General features: G+C 39.6%; 1 protein-coding gene across 6 annotated transcripts in view; it reads left to right on the top strand.

Annotated features, from left to right (window-relative positions):
* The window catches only part of ankmy1 (ankyrin repeat and MYND domain containing 1), a 43,200-nt gene extending 21,337 nt beyond the window's left edge, over positions 1 to 21,863 (top strand). For 5 of the 6 annotated variants that reach the window (XM_077534476.1, XM_077534472.1, XM_077534471.1 and 2 more), the window contains exons 10-18: positions 1,127 to 1,267; positions 5,191 to 5,298; positions 5,478 to 5,585; positions 5,674 to 5,796; positions 8,354 to 8,455; positions 15,851 to 16,007; positions 19,757 to 19,796; positions 19,882 to 20,033; positions 21,268 to 21,863. In XM_077534476.1, coding sequence (XP_077390602.1) covers positions 1,127 to 1,267; positions 5,191 to 5,298; positions 5,478 to 5,585; positions 5,674 to 5,796; positions 8,354 to 8,455; positions 15,851 to 16,007; positions 19,757 to 19,796; positions 19,882 to 20,033; positions 21,268 to 21,449 — 1,113 coding nt within the window. In that variant the 3' untranslated portion in view covers positions 21,450 to 21,863. The remainder of the gene's footprint in view (positions 1 to 1,126; positions 1,268 to 5,190; positions 5,299 to 5,477; positions 5,586 to 5,673; positions 5,797 to 8,353; positions 8,456 to 15,850; positions 16,008 to 19,756; positions 19,797 to 19,881; positions 20,034 to 21,267) is intronic. The other variant, XM_077534473.1, reaches the window with a different exon arrangement.
* Positions 21,864 to 23,270: the final 1,407 nt, after the last annotated feature.

Here is a 23,270-nt window from a genome sequence, read left to right as displayed (position 1 = left end):
AAAATTGAAACAAATACAGACTTGAAATATTTCACTTAGGTGAACTAACATATAAAGGTTTCACATTTTGAAACAAATTATTGAAATAAATGGATTTTCCCTCAATATTCTAATTTTCTGACCAGGACCTGTAAAAACTTGAAGGTACGTACAACGCGTGTCCATGCTAGAGTTTTCTATTGTTACTCATTTTTGAAATTTTGTGTGATGATTTTGGCTTATTGTGTGAAGGCTGGAGGCCTTCACACATATGTTATTCTAATCTACACCATTCCCTTTATTATTCCATTTTATTCCTCGAAGTTTTTTGACGCGCTACTACTTCCACATTTTTCAACCGATTCGCGCTGTTCAAAGTTCGACATATTCCAAAAATTCACGCGACAACAGCTTCCATTTTTCTCAGTTCAAAAATTTACGCCTTACCCACAATTCGTACCCGATTTTTCCCCATTCATTCCTTTTGGGACATTCTACATTTCACATTTACTTCCACATTTTTCGTCCGATTCACTTAATTCCAAATTCAAAATATTCCACCAATTCACGTCATGAGCGCTTCTAACTTTTTCAGTTCCAAAATTCACAATTCCCGATTTCCTACCGCATTATTTCCCACATTCTACATTTTCCATTTACTTCCACATTATTCATCCGATTCACTTCATTCCAACCTCAATATATTCCACCAATTCACCCCATGAGCTCTTCCAGCTTTTCAGTTCCAAAATTCATGCGTTACCCACAATTCCCGATTTCGAATCCGATTATTTCCCACATTCTACATTTTCCATTACTTCCACATTATTCTTCCACAGTTTTTCATTCAGCTTTCCAGCCTTCACATGCCATTTCCCCAGAAATGGCATTTTGTAGTTCTTTTTAAACCACCCTGAATATTTAGTCCAATATGAAGGCTGAAAATGTATTGCAAAATGAAAAATAACTATTTCATGAAATGTTAGTTCTGCCATGCAAGTCAACCTGCAGAGTGCGTGAAGATGAAAAGACAAAATACTTGGGTAAAATATTCGTTGAAAAATACCCATATTGGGTGGGTATTACATTAGTGAGGATATATTTTCTGCCTAGGAAAAGCCAATCTAATAATTTCATTGTGTTCTAGCGGAAAGGCCTTTATCCTCTACATGTAGCTGCAGCACTGCCAGGTCTAGAAGGTCCTGAAATCACAAAACTACTGTTGCACGCTTTTACGGATCCAGATGCACGAGCATGTGACCAGGACGACATCTATGAACCTGACAAGGTGTGCAGAAAAGCCTTGCTATTTGTGCGGGATCGGGACAGCCCTGCTGTTAAAAAGCGAAGTGTGTGTTGTGTTTGCGCATGCGTGAAAATCAAAAATTTGGCCACCAAAGTAGCTGACATATGAATGTAAGATGAATGCTACGGAAGAGTACGCTTGTAAATTGTTCATTCATCACAATTTCCTTACAGAAAAGAAAAATCAAGACGGACGTAAAAGTGTAAACTTTTTGAATATATTTTGTCAATATCATGAAACCAAGGGAACAGACAGAGGCAACACAGTAAGCTTGCTAACGGAGATGTGGAGTGAAACTAATGGAGGGACAGAACATAAAGTCAACCTGACAGTAATCGTTTTCCAGTCAGTCACTTTAAAGGTCCCCTCATATGAAATGTTCACTTTTTGTTTTTTTTTTGACATAACCATGCCTTACCATAGCCTGACTAAGTCCCCAAAGCTGTGAGATAAACGACCAATCATTCCCTTTCCTATGGGCGTTTTTATCACATTAGCTCAAACAGCACTCTCAAATGGGATGTTTCAGCAGGTTGGTTTTACACGTCACTAACCCCACCTTTTTCGGTTTTACACGTCCCTAGCTCAGCGCGAACTCCACCCTCACAATTCCCCCCCCCCCTCCGGAGCAGCAAACCGCAAGAGGACAACATGGCAGCAAAACAACCCCATAGGAACTGCTCTGAACCAGATTGTACAGAGGACAACAAAAACATTTTTCTTCTGCCACAGAAAGGCTTGTGGTTGGACTGTATTTATGCATTAAATATGCCCAAGCAACTCCAAAAACGTGTTAGTTCCCGCGAGTGGGGTGGCCGATTTCGCGGCCCTGTATCTCCGGCCCGGAGGGTCGTGGAGGGCCGAAACTGACGCCGTTGGAAAGCCGAGGTCAGGGATGTGTTCATTTTCCCCGTAGGACTTATGGCTCGATCGGTATGGGGGTGTCAATCCCAGTAGCGGTACCCGGAACATGTGCATAGTGAGGAGGGTTAGCAGCCCTGACAGTTTGTGGCAAACATTTTACTGACGACTGCTTCAGGAATTTGGGACAATACAAACGTTGCTAAATCAGTGACCAACGCTATGGTGAACTTGTGCGCGGCAGAGTGAGACAGTGAGGAGTGAAAGACAAGCGGTGGCTAGTGCGAAAACTACGACACAACTGCTTTGCACCCACAAAATGTCCAAGGATATGCTCAGATCATTTTATATCAGGTAGTTTTTCTTTTTCATATACAGTGGGTCATAACATTAACCTCTGATTGTAAATTCCAGGCAGATGTGATGAATGTGCCATATCTTTAGTGAAACAATCATTTATACTTTTTATTTTTTATTTTTTTTAATTTTTTTTAAAATAATTTTGAACAAAAAGTTAACAATTTAACACGATTATCACAACACTTTAACTCGGGCTTGATTTCTGCAGAGGAATGTGTTATAAACACGCCATCTGTTTGTTGTCAGCTAGCAAGCTAAGATATCTTTAAGACTTCGATATACAGCAAGACGATTTATGAATGACAATTTACACCATGAAAGTAGTGATCGACGTACTGTTTCAACCAAAAACAACATAAACCTTAAGCTTCCACTTTGCCCTCCAACCAACTCCATTTTTTGTAGCTAGCGGTTTCAATGAGTCACAGTAATGTCGTGTCCTACTCGGCACGTTTTTTTTGTGAAACTTGACACATTTCCTACCTTTTAACGAAAACCCTCGCCTAAAATCAAGCTCTCTACATTCATTTGCTGTGGGAGGCTTGCCCTCCGGGAGGCGAAGCGGGAGCTAAGCAGTGTGGTCAGCTAGAAGGGTCTATTTAAGTGCCGGTGTAGCTCCACGGTCTTGACCCCTGGTTAAATGCACACATTCAGCCAAATATTAAGCACTTAAATAAGCTTAGCTGTCATGTCTTGGTTGAGGGCAGTCAGTACGTTATGTTATGCATCTTTAAATAAAAAAAAAAACACACCAACTTTCCAGCAGTTGAAATGGTTCAAACCTCTTCCTCTGTTGATTCCCACTATGTTTCAATAAAAGTTTGGCTGCCATAGCCCTCATGCACCACACGGCCAAGATAGGCACTCCTCTTATAGCAACAAAATGCAATTTAAACGGCAATAAAAAAATTATTATTTACCAATTAGATGATAATGCATGGAAAGTTAGCATGTATATTAACCAAGACTCCAGTTTACTAGTAATACTAACAATCCAAGCTAAGCTTAGGTCTTTACTGTAATAGAAAGGGAACAAATATGTAAATTGATGAGTTTTTCAGCAAATTATCTTTGGACAGGTTTCACAGATGCATAGGGTGAATTATTTAATAACTAAATATGTGAACAAGCATTTTTTTTGTTCTTTGGTAGTATTTTAAAATGTAGGGGCCTATTCACTAAAGGTTTGTGTCGGAAATCCTTCACTAAGTGCGCTGCCAATCAGATTGCGTCACGGTGCGCAATTTGCGCGTATGTAAATTTGGTAATTTGCATACATTTGACGCAAAATATGCCCACTCCAGTGCAAATGAGACTCATTGATATACAGCGTCTAATTCACTAATGCCAGGGCAAATAGCCACACAGTTTGCGTCACGCAAATAACATTCTTGGATAGCATGTATTAACCCGCTGCAACCTCGATCTCCGGGATCATGACAGCAGTGCATGGGGCATGGTGCACGTCACTTTGCTGATCAGTAGAGAGCGAGAGAGAGAGAGAGTGAGGGGGAAATTTTCTTTATAGGACACATAAACCGGGCTTATCGGCAATGGCAGGGAGGCATTTTACGATCATTTTTACGTGCCAGATGCATACTGTACGCCCACGCCAACCTCTGAAATATATATTTTTAAAAAACGATCGCACCAATAATTTGTACTTTATGAATGAATGACGCCGCTGTCGTCCTCTCTGCTCTGTACAGCTTAATGGCGCTATAAATGCTTACTCTCGGTCCAACCTCGCTTTCTGATAATGATTGATTGATTGATTGATTGATTGATTTTTATTGAACATACAGCATAAACACACAAAGAGAGACAGCAGAAAAGAAAAAATTAATATAGAAGAAACATAAAAACAGTCAATAACAATCTGCATGTTCAAAAGGGGGTAAGAAAAAGTTGAAAACTTATCTAGTCCTACCCCTTATTCATTATATCTTTTAACTTATTTCATTCATAATACAATAGGTTATATTTCAATAAAAGAAAATATACTCATATAGCGTATATACATAAAATTAATAAAAAAATACACGATAATAATACATCCACATACTCACATATACAATTTTCATTACACTCATTCTGGTACATCGGGGGGGGAAAATTACATTGCTACAATTGTACTAGCTTATGTCAAACTTAAATAATGCTCTTGAATTTTACTTTTAAACATTTTTTTAAACTCAGCAAGTGAATTGCATCTTTTCAGCTCATTACCAAAATTGTTCCACAAATTTACACCTCTTACAGAAGCACACCTTAGCTTAATATTTGTTCTTGTTTTGGGTTTTTTATAGACACTTGTACCCCTTATCTCATAAGGACTGTGTTTAATTTCAAATAGCTTCTGAGTACTGTGGCAAAGTAGATTGTTGTGTACTTAATGCCGTCTTTCTCGCAACTGTTACTATTACAACCAGGTTCTTGGCGCAAATCCATTGCCATGTGTGGTAAATCAGGTGCAAATTTGCTCCAAGCTGTCAGTTTTGTGGGCGTGTTTGCGCCGGTATATGATTAGAGCAATATCGTTAATGAATAGGTGGGTAACTGGACGCAGACTGAGGGTGTGGTTGTGGTCCAATATTTCGATCTATTACCGGATGCAGCGTATTCTTAGTGAATATGCCCCTTAGTGTGTTAAAGTGGTACACAGAAACTGATTTATTTTACAGGGCCCAACGATAACAAGAAAATCATGGAGGATCAGTGACAAGCCACGTCCTAAAGAGGGAGGTCGTACAGCTCTGCACATAGCTTGCCAGAGAGACAGCGACTACTGTGTAAGTTAACCCAGAATGAGGATGCAGTTTGGTCCAGATAATAGCAGTGTTTTTAAAAAGTCAACACTGCATGTCAAAGTGAAAACATGAAGAAAGAGAGTGGAAAATTGAAAAAAAGACTTTATCTTGTTCATGTGAAGCATCTTTGTATGAATGATTTGATTTCCATTTTTATACAGAATGCCAGCAAGGTTGTATCTCTCTTGCTCTCCTATAAAGCCAGCACAGACCTCCTCTGGAGTGGGCATTCCCCTCTCTCTTTGGCTATCGCAAGTGGCAATAACACGGTAAATAACCTGTTACACACTTGCGAACACAGACCAATACTCAATGTGTGCCCTCTCCTAGAGTTTTCCTGGTGTTTTCCCTGTGTAGGCAGTGGAAGAGCTGTTAAAAGGAGGTGTAGATCCCAACCTTCCTTTGGGGCGTGGCGTGGGTAGTGCCCTTTGTGCCCTTGGAAACTTCAACTACCGTTTAGATGCCAACCGACCAAAACTGGTACACTCCTACACTCATATTTGTGAAATAACATATTCTGTATAACAATAATAACTTGCACACGCAGAAAAGAAATGATGTAGTCTATGAAAAAGAAAATATGACTGGTTAGTTCAAAAATGTGATGACCCTCAAGTGCAAAACACAGCAACAAATACCTAAACACAGAAAAATAAAAACAACATAAAAATGAAAACAACACAGAAATAAACATACCAAAAAACAAAACACAAAAACAAATAACTAAACACAACAGCAAGCGGAAAAAAAAAATCAAAATGTAAAAATAAACACATGGTAAGTGTAAAACCACAAAAACAAATTGCAAAACAAAACAACAAAAAGCAAAACAAAAGTGAAAAAAACTACATAATAATAATAATAATAATAATAATAATAATAAGCTTAACAAAACGAAACAAAACAACAAAAAAGCAACACGACTGCAATTGAAAAAACACAAACACAACAAAAGCAAATGGGGAAAAAAAACACAATGGCATTAACCTACCTGAAGAGGTCACTACGTGAGGGAGCTCAAACTTGCTGACTAGACAAGGACAGGTTGATTCTCTGATTTAAGTAAGCTAAATTCACACTGCAGGCAAATGCGACCCAAATCGGATTATTATTTTTTATTTATTTATTTTTTGCCTAAACGTAACCTGTACCTGAGTTTTTTTTGGGTTTTTTTTTGTATGATAGTCTGAAAGCCTCAGTTCTGATTCCCCCCCCCCCCCAAATCCGACTTGGGTCACTTCCATATGTAGTCGTAGATCAGATACGTATCCAAATTTTTGCAATGTGACCTCCTGAACAGCCATGTTGCATGTGTCCGACCTATACGGCATTGCAGTTTTTGCCCATTGCTTCAACACTATAGACACATGCTTAAACCAAATCAGCATGACGTGAAGTTGTTGTCACAATACCTTAAACAAAGTGTGAGCATACCTTAAACAAAAGTGCTGCTTTACACTTTAGTTGCAATTCTGTAACACACTTGTTTGTGATGTTGATGATATATATATATTTGACTTGAATTGAATCCCACTTGAATCATGAAGCATAATGTGGACAGTTGTGGTGATAATAGTCATTCGGCCACACAGACGGTTCATTTATTGCATGCGGCAATGACGTGACGTCATCGTTTGTGGACGTTGCCATGAAATGAAATTTAAAAGCCTTGCTTCATTCCCCTAAAATATTTTTACCTGCTCTTACACCACTCCTCTGTAAATATGAGATGATAAAAAAATATAAGCCTCTACAGTCTCCGCCAGGGGTGTCCAAACCTTTTCATTTGAGGGCCACATACAGAAAATCAGAAGGACGCAAGGGCCAAATGTTATGAAGAGAAATTGGGTTTTGTACTAAAAATTGTATCAATAATTTATTTGTGCTTTTGCATATTTAAAAAAATGCTACACTATATAAACCAATTTATTTGTAATATGGCAGTAGGGTTATTACAGTTTTGGAATTTTTCATTTTAGTTAGTTTTTATTAGTTTTCACGGTGGTTCTGTTAGTTTTTATTCGTTTAGTTCTTTAAAAATGCTTAGTTGTAGTTTGGTTTGTTAGTATTATTATTATTTATTTATTTATTTATTTATTTTTTAATGTGTATTACTTGTGCGCAATATTTAAAAAACACCATGGGAGTGACATCATCTGAAGTTGCTTTTCTATTGGCTGCTGCTGCTAGATGACGTCACTTCTGTGTGACATACTTTCAAACGGCATTATTCCGGTTCATATGAAAATAAATCTAATAAAAATTACATTTAAAATCATCCCCAAAGGCTCATGTATTAAATGAAGTACAGAAGACTAAAACGAAGAACATGTTTGCTATAATTATAGTTAGTTTTAGTTAGTTTTGTAAACATAAAATGAAATTTCAGTTAGGTTTTGTTTTTTAAAAAACATTTTTGTTTTTATTTTATTTCGGTAACTATTGTTTTTTGAATTTTTGGAATTTAGTTAACTAAAATAACCTTTAATGGCACCTGTTTTTCGATACCCTCCCTTCTTACTTTGACCATCTCCAAACGTTTTTGTTTTGTTTATTTTACTTGAACTGAATCAAATGCCACCCTTTGAAATGAAAAATGGACAGCGGGCCGCAAATGGCCCCCGGGCTGTAGTTTGGACACCACTGCTCTACAGTCAACACGCTTTGACCATATTTACTTCCGTTGTTGATTTTGAGTGACGATGTCTCTTCTTCGCACATGCGGGTAATTTTGGGGTCGCATTTGGTTCAGACTGAGGTCACAATATGTGATGTTAATGATTACACCTACAAAAAAAAAAATTGTACTTCACCAAAAAAAATCAAAATGGAGCATTACGACTTGTAGTGTGAACTTAGTCTTCTTAGTCTTTCCAAAACTCCACGCGTCTGATCAAAAACTAACCGAACTAAACCAATTGTACCCCTCAGTCCAACCTGTTGCTGTGTTCATAGTAAGGTGTTGAATCCAGAGGTAACATTTTGTGTAATGTGGATAAATGTATATATGACAATTGAAGACTGACTCTTCTCATAGCTGGACATGTTAGAGAAGGTTGGTGCGGACATATTGATGCCAGTTTGGGTCGGTGACACTGTCGGAACAGCAGTGGACTACGCACACATCTCCTTCAATCAGGTAACAACGTTTGCAACCCAAGAGTCTACTAACTGGAGATGTATGAAACCTATTCTGAGGAACTTTTAATTGCAGAGTTGGGTATTCCATCAGTACTGACGTCACTGACTGACTTTGAAAAACTGACAGACTATATACGCACTGACGGTGGTAGGTTTTTGTTCGTCACGAGAATCATCACTCACCGGGTCAGGAACAGCGAACCTTCAGTTCATCACTAACAGACTCCCATGACATTGGTGAATAACGTGTCTCGTATGTGTTTGTTCCCCGGGGTGGATAAACTCCCAGGTTGCTTCGAACAACACTCCTCATCCTTTTTTTTTTTTTTTCAATGACGTACCATTTTTTCAGCTAACCGGTTAAAGAGTCCTCATTTGGGATTATTGTACAGATCTGGTCCCAAAAAAAACATTAATAATTTGAAACAAAATCAGAAACTGCTTAAAAAAATCATCTTCAAATATCCATCCATCCATTATCCATTATCTTGGGCATCTTAACGTCATTACCAACTGTCATTTGTTGTTCTGAATTGAGTGTTTTTGCATTTAGTGAGACGCTTGCGGGTAACTACTCAACTTTATTTCTAAAGCACTTTTGGAGGACGGAATGGCTCAATGGTAGAGTGGTAGTCATGCAACCCAGAGGTTGTGGGTGCGATTCCATGCCATTGTGACCACGTCGAAGTATCCTTGAGTAAGATACATTAGCAGGTGATTGGGTAGATGAATGTAAAGCGCTTTGAGGGCCTTGCAAGGCAGATGAGCGCTATATAAATGAAGTACCATTTAAAAAGAGCATTACTGCATACAAAGTGCTGTACATGGACATGTACATTTAGTCATTCAGGTACAGCAAGACAGGTACAACAAAATAATGCAAAATAATTAATAAATACAACTAGGTTAGTAAATAAAATTAATAATAAATATAACTAGTAAATAAAATTTATAATAAATGAATAACAGAAGAAGTAGATAATAAATGAATAAAAATAACACAGCAGGCACCATAAACCACCAAAACAATGCTGATGCTGAGTCTCATGCTAAGTCAAAAGCCAAAAGAATAGTGATGTGCTTTAAGACCGGTTTTAAAGGTGCATACAGAGGGTGATTGTCTAATATTGAGTGGATGGTTGTTCCAAAGGGAGGGACCGGCAACTGAAAAAGTTGATTCCCTCTGAGCCTAGGCTTAGTCCTTGGTGCCTCCAGGTTTGTCTGGTCTGCTGAACGGGCAGGTGCAAAGGGGTGGAGAAGTTCAGGGAGGTAAAGTGGACAAGACCATTTAGAGATTTGAAGACAAATAGAAGAATCTTAAAATGAACGTTCACTTGGTGCTGGACACGCTGAGCCGCATTTGAGCTACTGGTTGATGCAGACCTTAGTACGTTCCTGCTTGCAATTGCATCTGCTAAACGTGTTGGGGAGCTACAGTCTCTGTTTATCAGCCCTTCGTGCCTGTGTTGGCATCCCGATGGTGCTGTTTGTGGGACGATTCTTATAAACAGACTTGTCACCTTTGATTATATTTGAGAATAGGTTCTCCATTAGCAAATCAGGACACAGAATACGATTTTGTAATGCATGAGAAACGTTTCTCGCACATGCCCTACAACGTCGCTGCCGGCAGGTGAGGAGAGGATGCCGTCAGCAGCAGGAAAGACAGGAGCAGGGCCGGCCCTACATGATTTGGTACCCTAGGCGAAAATGTACATGATAGCCCCCCCCCCCCCCCCCCCCCAATCCCATAAAAAAAAAAACACACACAAAAAAAAATTAGAGATATATTATATTTAATAGCACACCACACAATAAATACCAAATTCCACAAACAAATAAAAATAAGAAAAATAACAGAAGTACAATGCAATGCAACTTTTTATTGCAATTTTTGCAAAATGACAGTATTTAAAACCTCAAAATGTTTTCACTATGTACATTAATAATTGTGTAAGATACAAAAAATAGTAAATGTATCAATATACAAACTTTGATATATCGTAAAACTTTGGCAATAAGGTGATTCACAGATAATGTGAATAGTGTGCAAAAAAAACTTCACGAAATAACTTAGGAACATAACGGCAAATACTTAAAATAGTGCACGCCGGGACCTCCTTGCAGCAAAGGCATCAATTGGTGCGTCAAAGGATAGCTGCCTGGATACTTCTTGATTGATGCTGATAAGTGCCAGTCTAGTTAGCCGTTCTTGTGACATGGTAGACCTTAAATAGTTTTTTATTAGTTTAAGCTTGGAAAAGCATCTCTCAGCTGATGCTACAGTCACTGGTATGGTAGCGGCCACTCTGAGTGCTACCCACATGTTGGGATAGATTTCTCTTAAGTTTTTTCTCCTCTAGAAAAACTAAAAGTTCCATGCTTGACATATTGGATTTTGGCCAGGTAAGAAATGACTGCATCTCTGCTAAGAGTTTTTTTTTATTTTATTTTTATTTATTAGAGTACATATTGCACAAATAAGTAGACCCCGAGAAAAAGGCTTGTTAATTCCAGGCCTAGCAGACATGTTGCTACCCATAACAGTCATGGAGCTCATAGAAAATACTAGATGTAGTCGTTTTTGTTGTGGGTTGCTTTTTTTTTTTTTTTTTTTTTGCATTAGTTAATTTGATTAAATTAAAGATTTTGTAATCTATGCATCCTATTACAACCTTACTTTCATGTTGTGAGTCAAGTGCGTATTCTACAGAAAACATTTTGTCAATATTTTGGAAATTGTTCTTATGTTTATTGAGATATTGAACATCCATCCATCCATCCATTTTCTTGACCGCTTATTCCTCACAAGGGTCGCGGGGAGATATTGAACAAAATCTTTACATTTTTCAAAGGTGGTATACTCATATATGCTGAGCACTGTACATGATGCAGCAATAGCTGATATAACTGAAATAGTCACCTGGATCTAGAAGATCGAGCTTTGTGTCACTCAAAGTACTGCTGATTGGTGCTTGACTGGCTGTTGCTTCAGCTGTACATTAAACAAAATACATCACTTCAAATTATTTTGGTGTTAAAGCAGGGAAAACAAATGCATTTGCATTATGATAGAATACAATGTCAGAAATTATGGCTGTTTGTATTAAATGCACCATCCATGCACTTACATTCAGTAGCCTTTGGTGAAGATGACACTGAAGGATTGTTTACCACAGCTTCTGCAGGTGCTTGTTGTGGCTGCAAATATTTTCTCAGCGCATCTAGTTTAAAAAAAAAAAAATGCATTTACTATATCGATGTTTACATTAAACCAGCACATAATTCTTATTTTCAATAAATTAATAAATTAATGTGGTTATGTGAAACATTGACTTGTGCAAATCCATTTGCAGGTATCTGGACTTACTGGCTGTTTTAGTTTAAACTCAGCAAGCGTTGCCCCACTCTTGTGTGCAAAGTAGCTACTAGCATGTAATGGTGCAGTAAACAAGTTACAAGCAAGCTAAGAAGCTAACGCTATTTTCGTGTTTATTTTATAAACAATGATGATTGACTGACATACATACCTCTACCCTGGGCCCGTTTTTTCCTCCTCCTCCTTTCGCCGCTTTCTTAATGCAGCACTTGAAGGCTTGGACCTTTTCATTGTTGTCGATGTCAATGTATAAACAACACAAGTGTGCCAACCATCTATCTATCTTTCTAAAGTGCTGCCACTACACTCTGAGATGATATACGACCCCTCCCCCTACCTTTCATTCATTGTAAGCGGCAGCAGCGGGTCAGGTTCAGGGCGCCAGGACAGCAGGTAGTGAACTCACAGTCATTTATTTGAAATAGAAGTAATAAGAAAAAAAAAGGAACTCAATAAAATATATTTGCTATATAACATTTTATGCTAGAAAACACGAGAGGGGGGGTGGGCTTTTTGTGTTTGTGTTTTTTAAATTTTATTTTTTTTCCTTTCTGCAATTTGGCGCGCCCTCCACAAGATGGCGCCCTAGGCGACCGCCTAGCTCGCCTGTAGCCTGGGCGGGCCCTGGACAGGAGTGTGGTTAAAATAACGATGGACAGACAATTGATGGACTGGCAGATCACAAAAGTGATACCGAAAGCATAGTTAACGATGACAGACTGATGATTACAGTTTGGTTCGGCTTGAAAAAATTATGAAAAATGGCCTGGCAACATTTTGTAAATTGCCCAACTCTGATTAATTGTACTTTTTAGTTACCAGTAGTGTTGTTCCGATACCATACTGCTACCTAAGGGTTTTTTTCTCAACATGAAAAAGCTGTCCCGCCATTGGTTCAGAGCATTCAAGGGCCAATAGGATATCTTAAATCGATATGTAGTGAACATGTCACATATCGGTGAATGTCGCGCACAAGCAAGACACAAGATGCTGCATCCAAAATCTTATATTAGTGTTGGAATTAATGGTATCGGCATGTTACTTGTGAGTAGTCACCGATACCAATTTATGATAAACCCCCGGAGCACTTGACAGTTTAAAAACGTAGACTAGCTAAAAGCACATCTAAAGCCCAATTCACACTGGTTGCGGAACGGACACGGTGCGTTTTCCGCACGGATGCCGCAAGGACTGCAATTCCACTGCGTGCATTGCGTGTCCGGAAATCTACTCCCGACACCACGAGATCACGTGGGGTTCACGCTGGAGAGTTGAGTTCACCCAATAACAACCGTGTATATAGAGTCTTATTTGTAAACAATAGCCTCGCTTGCCTGTTGTCACATCGATATGCTTTTTGGACATTATTTCTGGGACTTCTACCATGGCTGTTCTTCCATGGGTAAGTACGTTTTGTGTTTAAATAGTGTCATTTTGTCGTGTTTAATTTATTCTGACCTAATTTTTTGTCTTAAATGTCCGACTGATGTCATGCAATGCAGCTAGCTAGCTTCCCTCCCAAAAAAACAAGTTCGCAAACGGTTTTATTTTGAAATATACCGGATTTACCTCGATGCGAGACGCCCGATTTCCTGTCCGGCTCGTGTAATTTCTTCAGCTTCATGAAAATCCGCATGCGGCGTCCGGAAGAAATAGAACGCTTGCGGAAACCTTCCGCACCGCCGCAGTCGTTCCGCACCGCAGACGCACCTCACCGCAGCTGGTGTAAATTGACACGTGGACTTGAATGCGTTATATCCTTGTGGCGTCCGCCATACGGAAAACGCACCGCGTCCGTTCTGCAGCCAGTGTGAATTGGGCTTAATTTTGTGGCACAGGTGATGTAACACGATTTTGGTTGTTGGAAACACAGGCAGCTGTGTGGAGGATGTCGTCATATTTCAATTGTAAATATGACAACAGTGTACATGAAACCCTCAGATCCTTGTAGAAATAAATTCATTGAATGCATTATCCATCCATCCATTTTCTTGACCGCTTATAGCTCACAAGGGTCGCGGGGGGTGCTTGGCGCCTATCTCAGCTGGCTCTGGGCAGTAGGCGAGGACACCCTGGACTGGTTGCCAGCCAATCGCAGGTCACATAGAAACGAACAACCATTCACACACACAAGCACACCTAGGGACAATTCGGAGCGCCCAATTAACCTGCCATGCATGTCTTTGGAATGTGGGAGGAGACCGGAGTACCCGGAGAAGACCCACGCGTGCACGGGGAGAACATGCAAACTCCACCCAGGGAGGCCGGAGCCTGGACTCGAACCGGAGTCCTCAGAACTGGGAGGCGAACGTGCTAACCACTCGCCCACCGTGCCGCCCTGAATGCATTATCACTATCTTTATTATAAACTTAATGGACTGTAGCAAATCTACAGCGCCTTGCAAAAGTATTCATCCCCTTGAGTTTTTCAATGTTTTTGCACTGTACGACCACAAACAAATATATTTCATTGACATTTTATATGAATGTTAAACACAAAGTAGCACACAATCGTGATGTAAAACAAAGTATATCTTATTTCAAACTTGTTTTACAACTAAAAAACTGAAAATAAGAGTGTGCAAAAGTATGCAACCCCCTTTTTCTTCAGTGTAGTCACTTGTCTTCAGAAGTTGCCTGGTGAAGTCTTAATTGATCACCTGTTCCCTAAAGACAAAATGTAATGTGTGTAATCATTTCTCGGTATAAATACAGCTGTTCTGTGATGGTGTCAGAGTTCTATTAACTAATTTGCTCACAAAAACGTATAAAAACATTATATTTTAAATATTGCCATGGTCCCAAAGACGTAACTATGTTTTTTTTATGCTCATGCATACAGAAGGCTTTGATGCAGCCTCTGACCTGAAGAGGTCACTTAATGGTAATGGTAGTTGTTACAACGGCCAGCAGGTGGCAACAGAGTATAAGAGCTCAACCAGGGCCATGTTTCAACAAGCTCTTTGCCCAGGTGTTTTCAACATAATTGTGAATAATGATGAAACCTTAGCTATATTCTAATGCTAATTGCTGCACAACAGAAACAGATACAAATATACTTTTAATTCCCGGTGAAAGAAGAGACTCTATTTTTTTCTTTTGATAGGTTCCATGTGTTTATAGCAATAGAATACAATATTCTGTGGACCTTGCAAAATCAGTCCAAATCCAGTAAAACAGCCGGGAGCGAAGGGGGTTGCTTCAGGGAAAATGGCTGGGGAGTTAATGAGTTAAGACCACACAGCACAGAAAACAGCATTATAAAGAGTAAATAACACACCAGGATAATCTGGGACAAATTTGCAGATAGATTTAAAGCAGGTGAAGGAAACAAAAACACTTCAAAAGTGGAAGGAGTACCAAAGAACGACAAATCTACCAGGACAAAGTTTCTGATTGAAAAAGGAGGGCACTCATCAGAGAAGTACCCAACAGGCCTTTGATCACTAAATGAACTGCAAAGATCCACAGCAGCGGTAGGGGAATTTGTCCATAGAACAACAATCAGCCGAGTACTGCACAAATCTGGCCTGCATGGAAGGGTGGCAAGAAGAAAGCCATTTCTAAAAGTGAGCCACAAGAAGTCACATCTGTAGTTTGCCAGGAGCCATGTAGGAGACACTACTGATGAGTGGAAGAGGCCCGGACTTAAGCTCACATCTTTTGCATTGAGAGGTGGACGTGCTAACTAGTCGTCCACCATGTCGCCCCATAAAATTTCAAAGAAATACATTTGTTTGTGGTGGTACCATGGAAAAATGTTGAAAAACTGAAGGGGTATGAATACTTTTGCAAGGCGCTGTATATTTGCTTCTGCAATGTTAGTCTCTCCTGCACTGTATTTAAAAGGAATAAGTGGAGCTACTTTCATTGGCCAGGAAGTAAGTAAATAGTGCACAATCCGAAAAGAAAGAACACCGCCGCTAGACTTTGCACTAGACTACTTGCACTGGGCATGAAAATGAAAATAGCTTCTGCAAAAACAAATCCAAATCTTTTCATGCTACTCTGTAGGACTCTGGTATAGCCCACACTCCCTATCATGCTCTCAGCATGGAGGGCAGAGAGACATTCAAAATACAGCGCCAGCTGCTAAGCATGATGGGAAATATGCTGAAGAAGAGTGCTGTGCAGAGAGAAAGAGAGAGAGAGGAGGGCCTTGAACAGACTGGTAAGTACATGTGGACACAATTGTTGGTACCCCTCTGTTAATGGAAGAAAAACAACACAAATAAAAGAGAAAATAATACTAATGGTAATAGTAAAACATTTAATAAAAAATTAACCAATACAAATCAAATATTGGTACTCTAAACTTAATATTTTATTGCACAACCTTTTGGCTCAATCACTGCAATCAAACGATCTTTGTAACTTTCAATGAGACTTGTGCACCTCTCCGCGAGTATTTTGGCCCATTCTTTGTGAGCAATCTACTCCAGTTAACTCGGGTGCTTTCTACGGATGGCGTGTTTCAGATCCTTCCACAAATGTTATAGGTCAGGGCTCATAAAAGTCTGTTTGAGAACAGTCCAATTGGGTGTTTTTAGCTGTGGGTTGTGCGTCATTATTTTGTTGCAACATCCATGACCTCCAACTGAGATACCAAGCTTTCTGACACTGGGCAGTATATTTAAGATATTAGATGTCCGTCCGTCCGTCCGTCCGTCCGTCCGTCCATCCATCCATCCATCCATCCATCCATCCATCCATCCATCCATCCATACCCGGAACATCTCTCCAGGGAGGAGTCCCAACATCCGAACCAGATGCCTGAACCACTTGAACTGGCTCCTCGCCACATGGAGGAGTAGCGGCTCGACCCAGAGTCCCTCCTGGATGACCGAGCTTCTCACCCTATCTCTAAGGGAGAGCCTGGACACCCGACGGAGGAAACTCATTTTGACCGCTTCTATCCGAGATCTTGTTCTATCGGTCACGACCCACAGCTTGTGACCATAGGTGAGTGTAGGAACGTAGATCGATCAGGAAATCGAGAGCTTCGCCTTTTGGCTCAGCTCCTTCTTCATCAAAACAGACCGATACAGAGCCCACACCACTGAAGATGCACCGATCTGCCAAATCTGGTGTAATTGAGGAGGTCTTCGAAGTACAGTATTCTCCTCACTGACTCATGATGTCCCGAGTCGAGGTCAGCAGCACCGCATCTCCCTGGTCTGCCAATCCAGAGGCACTGTCCCCAATGTCCACGCGATGTTGTAGAGGCGTGTCAACCACGACAGCCCCACAACATCCAGAGCCTTTAGGAACTCCGGGCGGATCTCATCCACCCCCGGGGCCCTGCCACCGAGGAGCTTTAAAACCACCTCAGTGACTTCGACCCCAGAGATAGAAGAGCCCACCTCAAAGTCCCCAGACTCTGCTTCCTCAAAGGAAGACGTGTCGGTGGAATTTAGGAGGTCTTCGAAGTATTCCCCCCACCGACTCACGACATCCCGAGTCAAGGTCAGCAGCACCCCCATCTCCACTATACATAGTGTTAATGGTGCACTTCTTTCCTCTCCTGAGACACTGGATGTTGGACCAGAATTTCCTCGAAGCCTTCTGGAAGTCCTTTTCTATTGCCTCACCGAACTCCTCCCATATTCGAGTTTTTGACTCGCTGACCACTGAAGCTGCATTGCGCTTGGCCAGCCGGTACCTGTCAGCTGCCTGCGGAGTCCCACACTCCAAAAAGTCCCGATAGGACTCCTTCTTCAGCTTGATGGGATCCCTTACTGCTGGTGTGCACCAGACTACCAGACGTTTCCAGCAAACCCTCACAATACGTTTGGGTCTGCCAGGTCTGACTGTCATCTTCCCTCACCATCGGCGCCAACACACCACCAGGTGGTGATCAGTTGACAGCTCCGCCCCTCTCTTCACCCGAGTGTCCAAAACATGCGGCCGCAAATCCGATGACTCGACTACAAAGTCTATCATTGAACTGCGGCCTAGGGTGTCCTGTTGCCAAGTGTACATATGGATACCCTCGTTTGAACATGGTGTTCGTTATGGAATATCTGTGATGAGCACAAAAATCCAATAACATAACACCACTCGTGTTCTGATCGGGTGGGCCACCTCCCAATCACGCCCCTCCAGGTCTCACTGTCATTTCCCACGTGAGCGTTGAAGTCCCCCAGCAGAAGGAGGGGGAGTGTTCACCAGCACACCCTCCATGGACTCCAAAAAGGGTGGGTACTCTGAACTGCTGTTTGGTGCATCGGCACAAACAACCAGGACCCATCCCCCAAACCCAAAGACAGAGGAAGGCTACCCTTTCGTCTACCGCAGTGAACCCCAATGTACAGTTGCCAAGCTAATTATTAGAGTTATTAGCTAATGGAGCAAAAATGGCTATACATCGGCCAGTTGACTGTCTGACTTGCCCTGCGTCGAGTCGACAGTGTTAAGTATCACTCACCCATGTTGCTGGTCCTTGCTTGTGTCCTCGCTGACATGATTGAAACTTCTTTCATATTGTTGACTAGCAGTCTGCAGCGTTCATCTTATCAAGTTCAAATCAACCGCTGTTGTGGCGGTGCATATTACCCTCATATTTATGGGTATTTCTAATCTAGCCAATTGCACGTCATGTGCTAGCGTGTCGTAGAGCCAATCACAAGCTGGGATGTAGGGAACCGTGTGTAACGCTTCATATAATTGGCAGAGCCAGGAGACATTGATGGCTGCTCTTTCTTCCAGGTCAAGTATTTTATTAGTTTTCATGCATTTAACTCTTTTTACTGCCAAACATTATCCAAAAAGACAACCACCAAGAGTGCCAGACGATTTCAAGCATTTTCACTCATCTTTCAAGGCAAACAGAATAATGAGTGCTATGACTACGTAAACATGGTTGATTCCATATAAAGGATTGGATTCTATTCTCTCATTAGAAAAAAAAAAAAAAAAGTATGATTCTACCTTATTCCGTTCTTTAGTAATCACCATTTGAAAAGGTAGTAAGTTAATGTAATGCAAGTAATGGAAAAAAAATTACAAAAAAAAGCTTTTTGTGAAATGATACGTTTGTTTTCTGCACAACAGTGACTTTGACACTAATATTTTTGGTTTAGTGACGCTCTGTGAATTAGATTTCATGTGACAAACGTATTTCCTAAGATCCGCAATATTTTCATGTAATTTGATTCGCAGGAGCCCATTGAAAAGATACAATGCTGCCATCTGCTGACCATGGTGGTTGATTTAAAAAAAAAAAAATAAATAAATAAAGTTTTCAACTCATTCATGAAACCAGAGCTGCACAAGACATTGCGGTGCCCCATTGGGGGGGGGACAGTTGATGACAATTAAAGTTATTGGCAGATTTCCGTTCACGTGAATTACCGTTAAAAAGAGTTAAAAACAAAAATAACAGCCTTGTTGCGAAAGCGTATGAAGTAAAAAGTACAGATACTCATGTTAAAATTGTAACGGATAAAAGTAAAATCTAGTAAAAAAAAAACAAATTCACCAGAGTACAAGGTACTGGGGGGGAAAAAACTACAGTATTCAAGTACAGTAACAAAGTATTTGAACTTCAGTCTGTTATGAGGTTTTCTTTTATTTCACAGAAGTGTGCCAACAACAGCCTTGTTGTGAAAGCGTATGAAGTAAAAAGTACAGATACTCATGTTAAAATTGTAACGGATAAAAGTGAAAACTAGTCAAAAAAAATATACACCAGAGTACAAGGTACTGGGGGAAAAAACTACAGTATTCAAGTACAGTAACAATGTATTTGAACTTAAGTCTGTTATGAGGTTTTCTTTTATTTCACAGAAGTGTGCCAACAACTTTGTCCATGTGTGCATGTTGACAAAATTCATATTTGTTCATAGTGCTAGGAAAGAGAATATATCAAAAAGTGTAAGTGTGATTTCAGCCTGTGAGAAGATGTCTTTTTCTTCACAGGTGCAATTTCTTACGATGCCACTTACAATTTAAAACTAAGGTACAAGTAGAAATTTTTTTTTGCACTTACACATCATCCAATTCCTTTAACTAGTACTTATATCATGAAATCTTTTTATTTTTAGGTCACCGTTTAAGTTTTGCTACCACTGTGGTCGCTCTGCTGCTGTGAAGTTAACTGCTTGTACTCGCTGCCACAAAGTCTTTTACTGCTCCATGGCCTGTAAACTGATAGCTTGGGATGAGAAACACAAGGAAGAGTGTCTGCGGGAGGCAGGTGAGTATCAGTGTCTGATTTGCGAATTAACTTCTGGAGCTTGGAAGATCAAAAAATATGATTTACCCATATTTACCCAAGTATTTTGATGTGCTGGGATACTAACTTGTACTTTTTGATGTTGAATACATTAGATCAGGGGTGTCAGACATACGGCCCGCGGGCCGATAAGGCCTGCAAAGCGGTTTAACCCGGCCCACGAGACGACTTTGTAACGTTAAAAAAAATCAAATAAAATTGTAATGCCGGACCAATTAATCAGCCGGCCACAATCAAATATATAAATTTGTAATTTCACAAGCAGTCCTCAGATGATATATGTAACTTGTACACGGAATCGCCCTGGAAGTCATTATTTTAAACTCAACTTGAAGGGATACTTCACTTATTTAGCCCATTATAGCAAAAAAAAAGTTAATATTTTGTCTATAATTAATGTGATACTTTCATTATTTTTCACGCACAATTAGTACCTTTAAAAACACATTTTGCAACTTGCTGTCGACTGAAAATGACATCACAAGGGCTCAAGTAACCAATCACAGCTCACCTGTTTTCCAGGTTTGGTCATATGACATTCACAAGCTGAGCTGTGATTGGTTACCTGAGCCCTTGTAATGTCATTTTCAGTCGACAGCAAGTTGCAAAATGTGTTTTTAAAGGTACTAATTGTACGTGAAAAATAATGAAAATATCACATTTATTTTCGGCAAAACAATGTTTGACTGCCAAAAATGGCTAAATAAGTAAAGTATTTAAAGTTATGGTTTGTTTAAAAAAATGTTTGTTTTTTTTAAATCATAGACCAACATAAATGTGGTAATTACGACACAAATTCAATTACTGGTAACACAAATACATATGACAGGGATTAATGTCCTTCTAACTTCATTAATTGTGCCACACAATGCATTCTGGGAACTATATATATATGCAAAACAGGTAGGTTTAACACGTCCGGAACTCATACAGGCAAGGTGTTGCCGCATTTCATTTGCATTTGTGTTCATTTTTTGAAACAATAGATTACAGTTGAGCTCCGTAATTTAGGGCTGGCCCAAAAATCGCAAAAAAAATATATGTATAATTGATGGCAATTGTTTTTAAGTTTTATACCGTTATTTCACCATTTCGGCCCACTTAGTAATATATTTTCCTCCATGCGGCCCCTGAGCTAATATGAGTTTGACACCCCTGCATTAGATAAACACTGTCTGTTTGTCTTCCAACTCAGGATCTGTTCCAATCACTTTTGAAAAGAGAGTCATGTTCCAGGTCAAAAAAGGACCGAAGACTGTCATATTTTCATCAAGTCGACCATTTCACGTCAAGTTTAAATCTCAAGTCATGGTTATTGACGACAACATGGCAGAGTGGCAAACTATCGACACGAATGAAAACTACAGCTACAACTGATATGCTTGTAGGTTATCATTTCAACATTTTGTGAAAACCCATAACGTAATATTTTGTTGCACAAGCTTTTAAGGAAATAGCTGCAATAAAAATGATTTCTGTTACTGTCAATAAGACTTCGGCACCTGTCAATAGGTATTTTGGCCCAGTCCTCGTGAGCAAATTGCTCCAGATGATCAATGGGATTTAAATCTGGGCTCATAGAAAGCCACTTCAGAATCGTCTTATTCATTCTTGGGTGTTTTTGGCTGTGTGTTTTGGGTGGTTATTGTGTTGGAGGACCCATGACCTGTGACTGAGAGCAGACTTTTGTACGCTAGGCACCATATTTTTCTCCAGAATGCCTTGATAGTCTTGAGAGTGTATTGTACATTGCACATATTCAATAAACCCTTTGTCAGCTTTTGCAAAGCAGCCCCGGAACATAACAAATACATGTGAAGAATTTGAGTTCACAAAAGAATTGGTTTCTTAATTTTTTGTGGAGTGGAAATATTGAACAAAAACTACAGGAAAGGTGCAGTGACTGGAGACTTTTTCATTTTTGTATAGTAGCGGAACACGGCTAAAATCAACATAAAAACAATTACACGAAAATGCATGTAGAGGGCGACAAAGCAACACAAACTAGGCAGGTCCAACAGGTCATGACAGTAGTTTCTCCATGGGATCTAAGGGGAAAAAAAGATTTTCAGTGATCACTTTGTGCACTTGGTTTATTTAAGGGAAAAATACATACTTTGACAACATATTGTGGAAAGTAGGATTTTCTATTTACCAATAAATAATTATGTTCCGGCTTTAAACTGTTAAATAATAAAAACGGAAACATCACAAAAACACTCAAAGGTCATGAAATTTTTTTGTAATTTAGCAATTTGATGATGCATCAACCTTAATTATTAAAAAGCATTGCCTCTACAGATATCAGCTTTTTATTTACTTCGGTACTATCAGGTTGATACCAAAATAAGCAGTTTCACACACCACTAATGTTAGGTGTATGTTTTATGGACCTGACCCGACCCATACACCACACACAACCCAAAAGCAAGTGGGAGGTCCACGGGCCTCGCTATCATGGCAATTGATTGCTGATCAGAGATCAACTCCCCCCTTGAAAAATAGGGCTGTATTCTCATAAGAGTGCATTTTGTCTTGGAAAAAGAACATTCACTGAATTTACCACAAAATTAAGGAACTTCCTTTTCTAGATTTGTTTTTAACAATTTAATACAACTTTCATTAAAATGACTCATTTTTGGCTAAAAAAAGAAAAAGAAAATTCACGAGATGATTTTTTTTCTTGAAAACATCTGTCTCGGGGATGTCAATGTTTCAATAATTTTTAGAGAGGTTCTTTTTTTTTTTTTCATTCTCAAGTAGGACATTGTTTTTGGAATATTACAACTTTGCTTCCTTTACAAAAATAAAAATCTACTTAAATAGACCTTTCATCCATCTTCAATAGTGCGTTTCCGGTTCAGGGTCACGAGATGCAGTAGCTAGCTGTGTTTATATTTTGTAGTAGGCTACAATGTTTGCTCACATACATACAAAAAAGGTTAGACGATGGTAATTTTATGATTCCAGGAAAATATTACAACAGGCCACACCTCAAAAATCGCAAATTGTTAAATGAAGTTGTGTGTGCACGAAAACGCACTACTTTGCCGCAAAATTGATCTAGGTTTTTAAAGCTCAACATGACAAAGAAGCGCCCCCATCTGGCCATTTCCAAAAGCTCCCCCAACATTCAAAACGATCCTCGAGAACATGGAGGAAAAAAAAAAAAAATGAAGTTCCCTCCATCTTCTTGAC

Source organism: Festucalex cinctus, chromosome 10 (assembly GCF_051991245.1).
Source record: "Festucalex cinctus isolate MCC-2025b chromosome 10, RoL_Fcin_1.0, whole genome shotgun sequence".
Classification (NCBI taxonomy): Eukaryota; Metazoa; Chordata; class Actinopteri; order Syngnathiformes; family Syngnathidae; genus Festucalex; species Festucalex cinctus.
The sequence above is the reverse complement of the archived record's forward strand: the minus strand, read 5'-3'. Positions and strand labels throughout refer to the sequence as shown.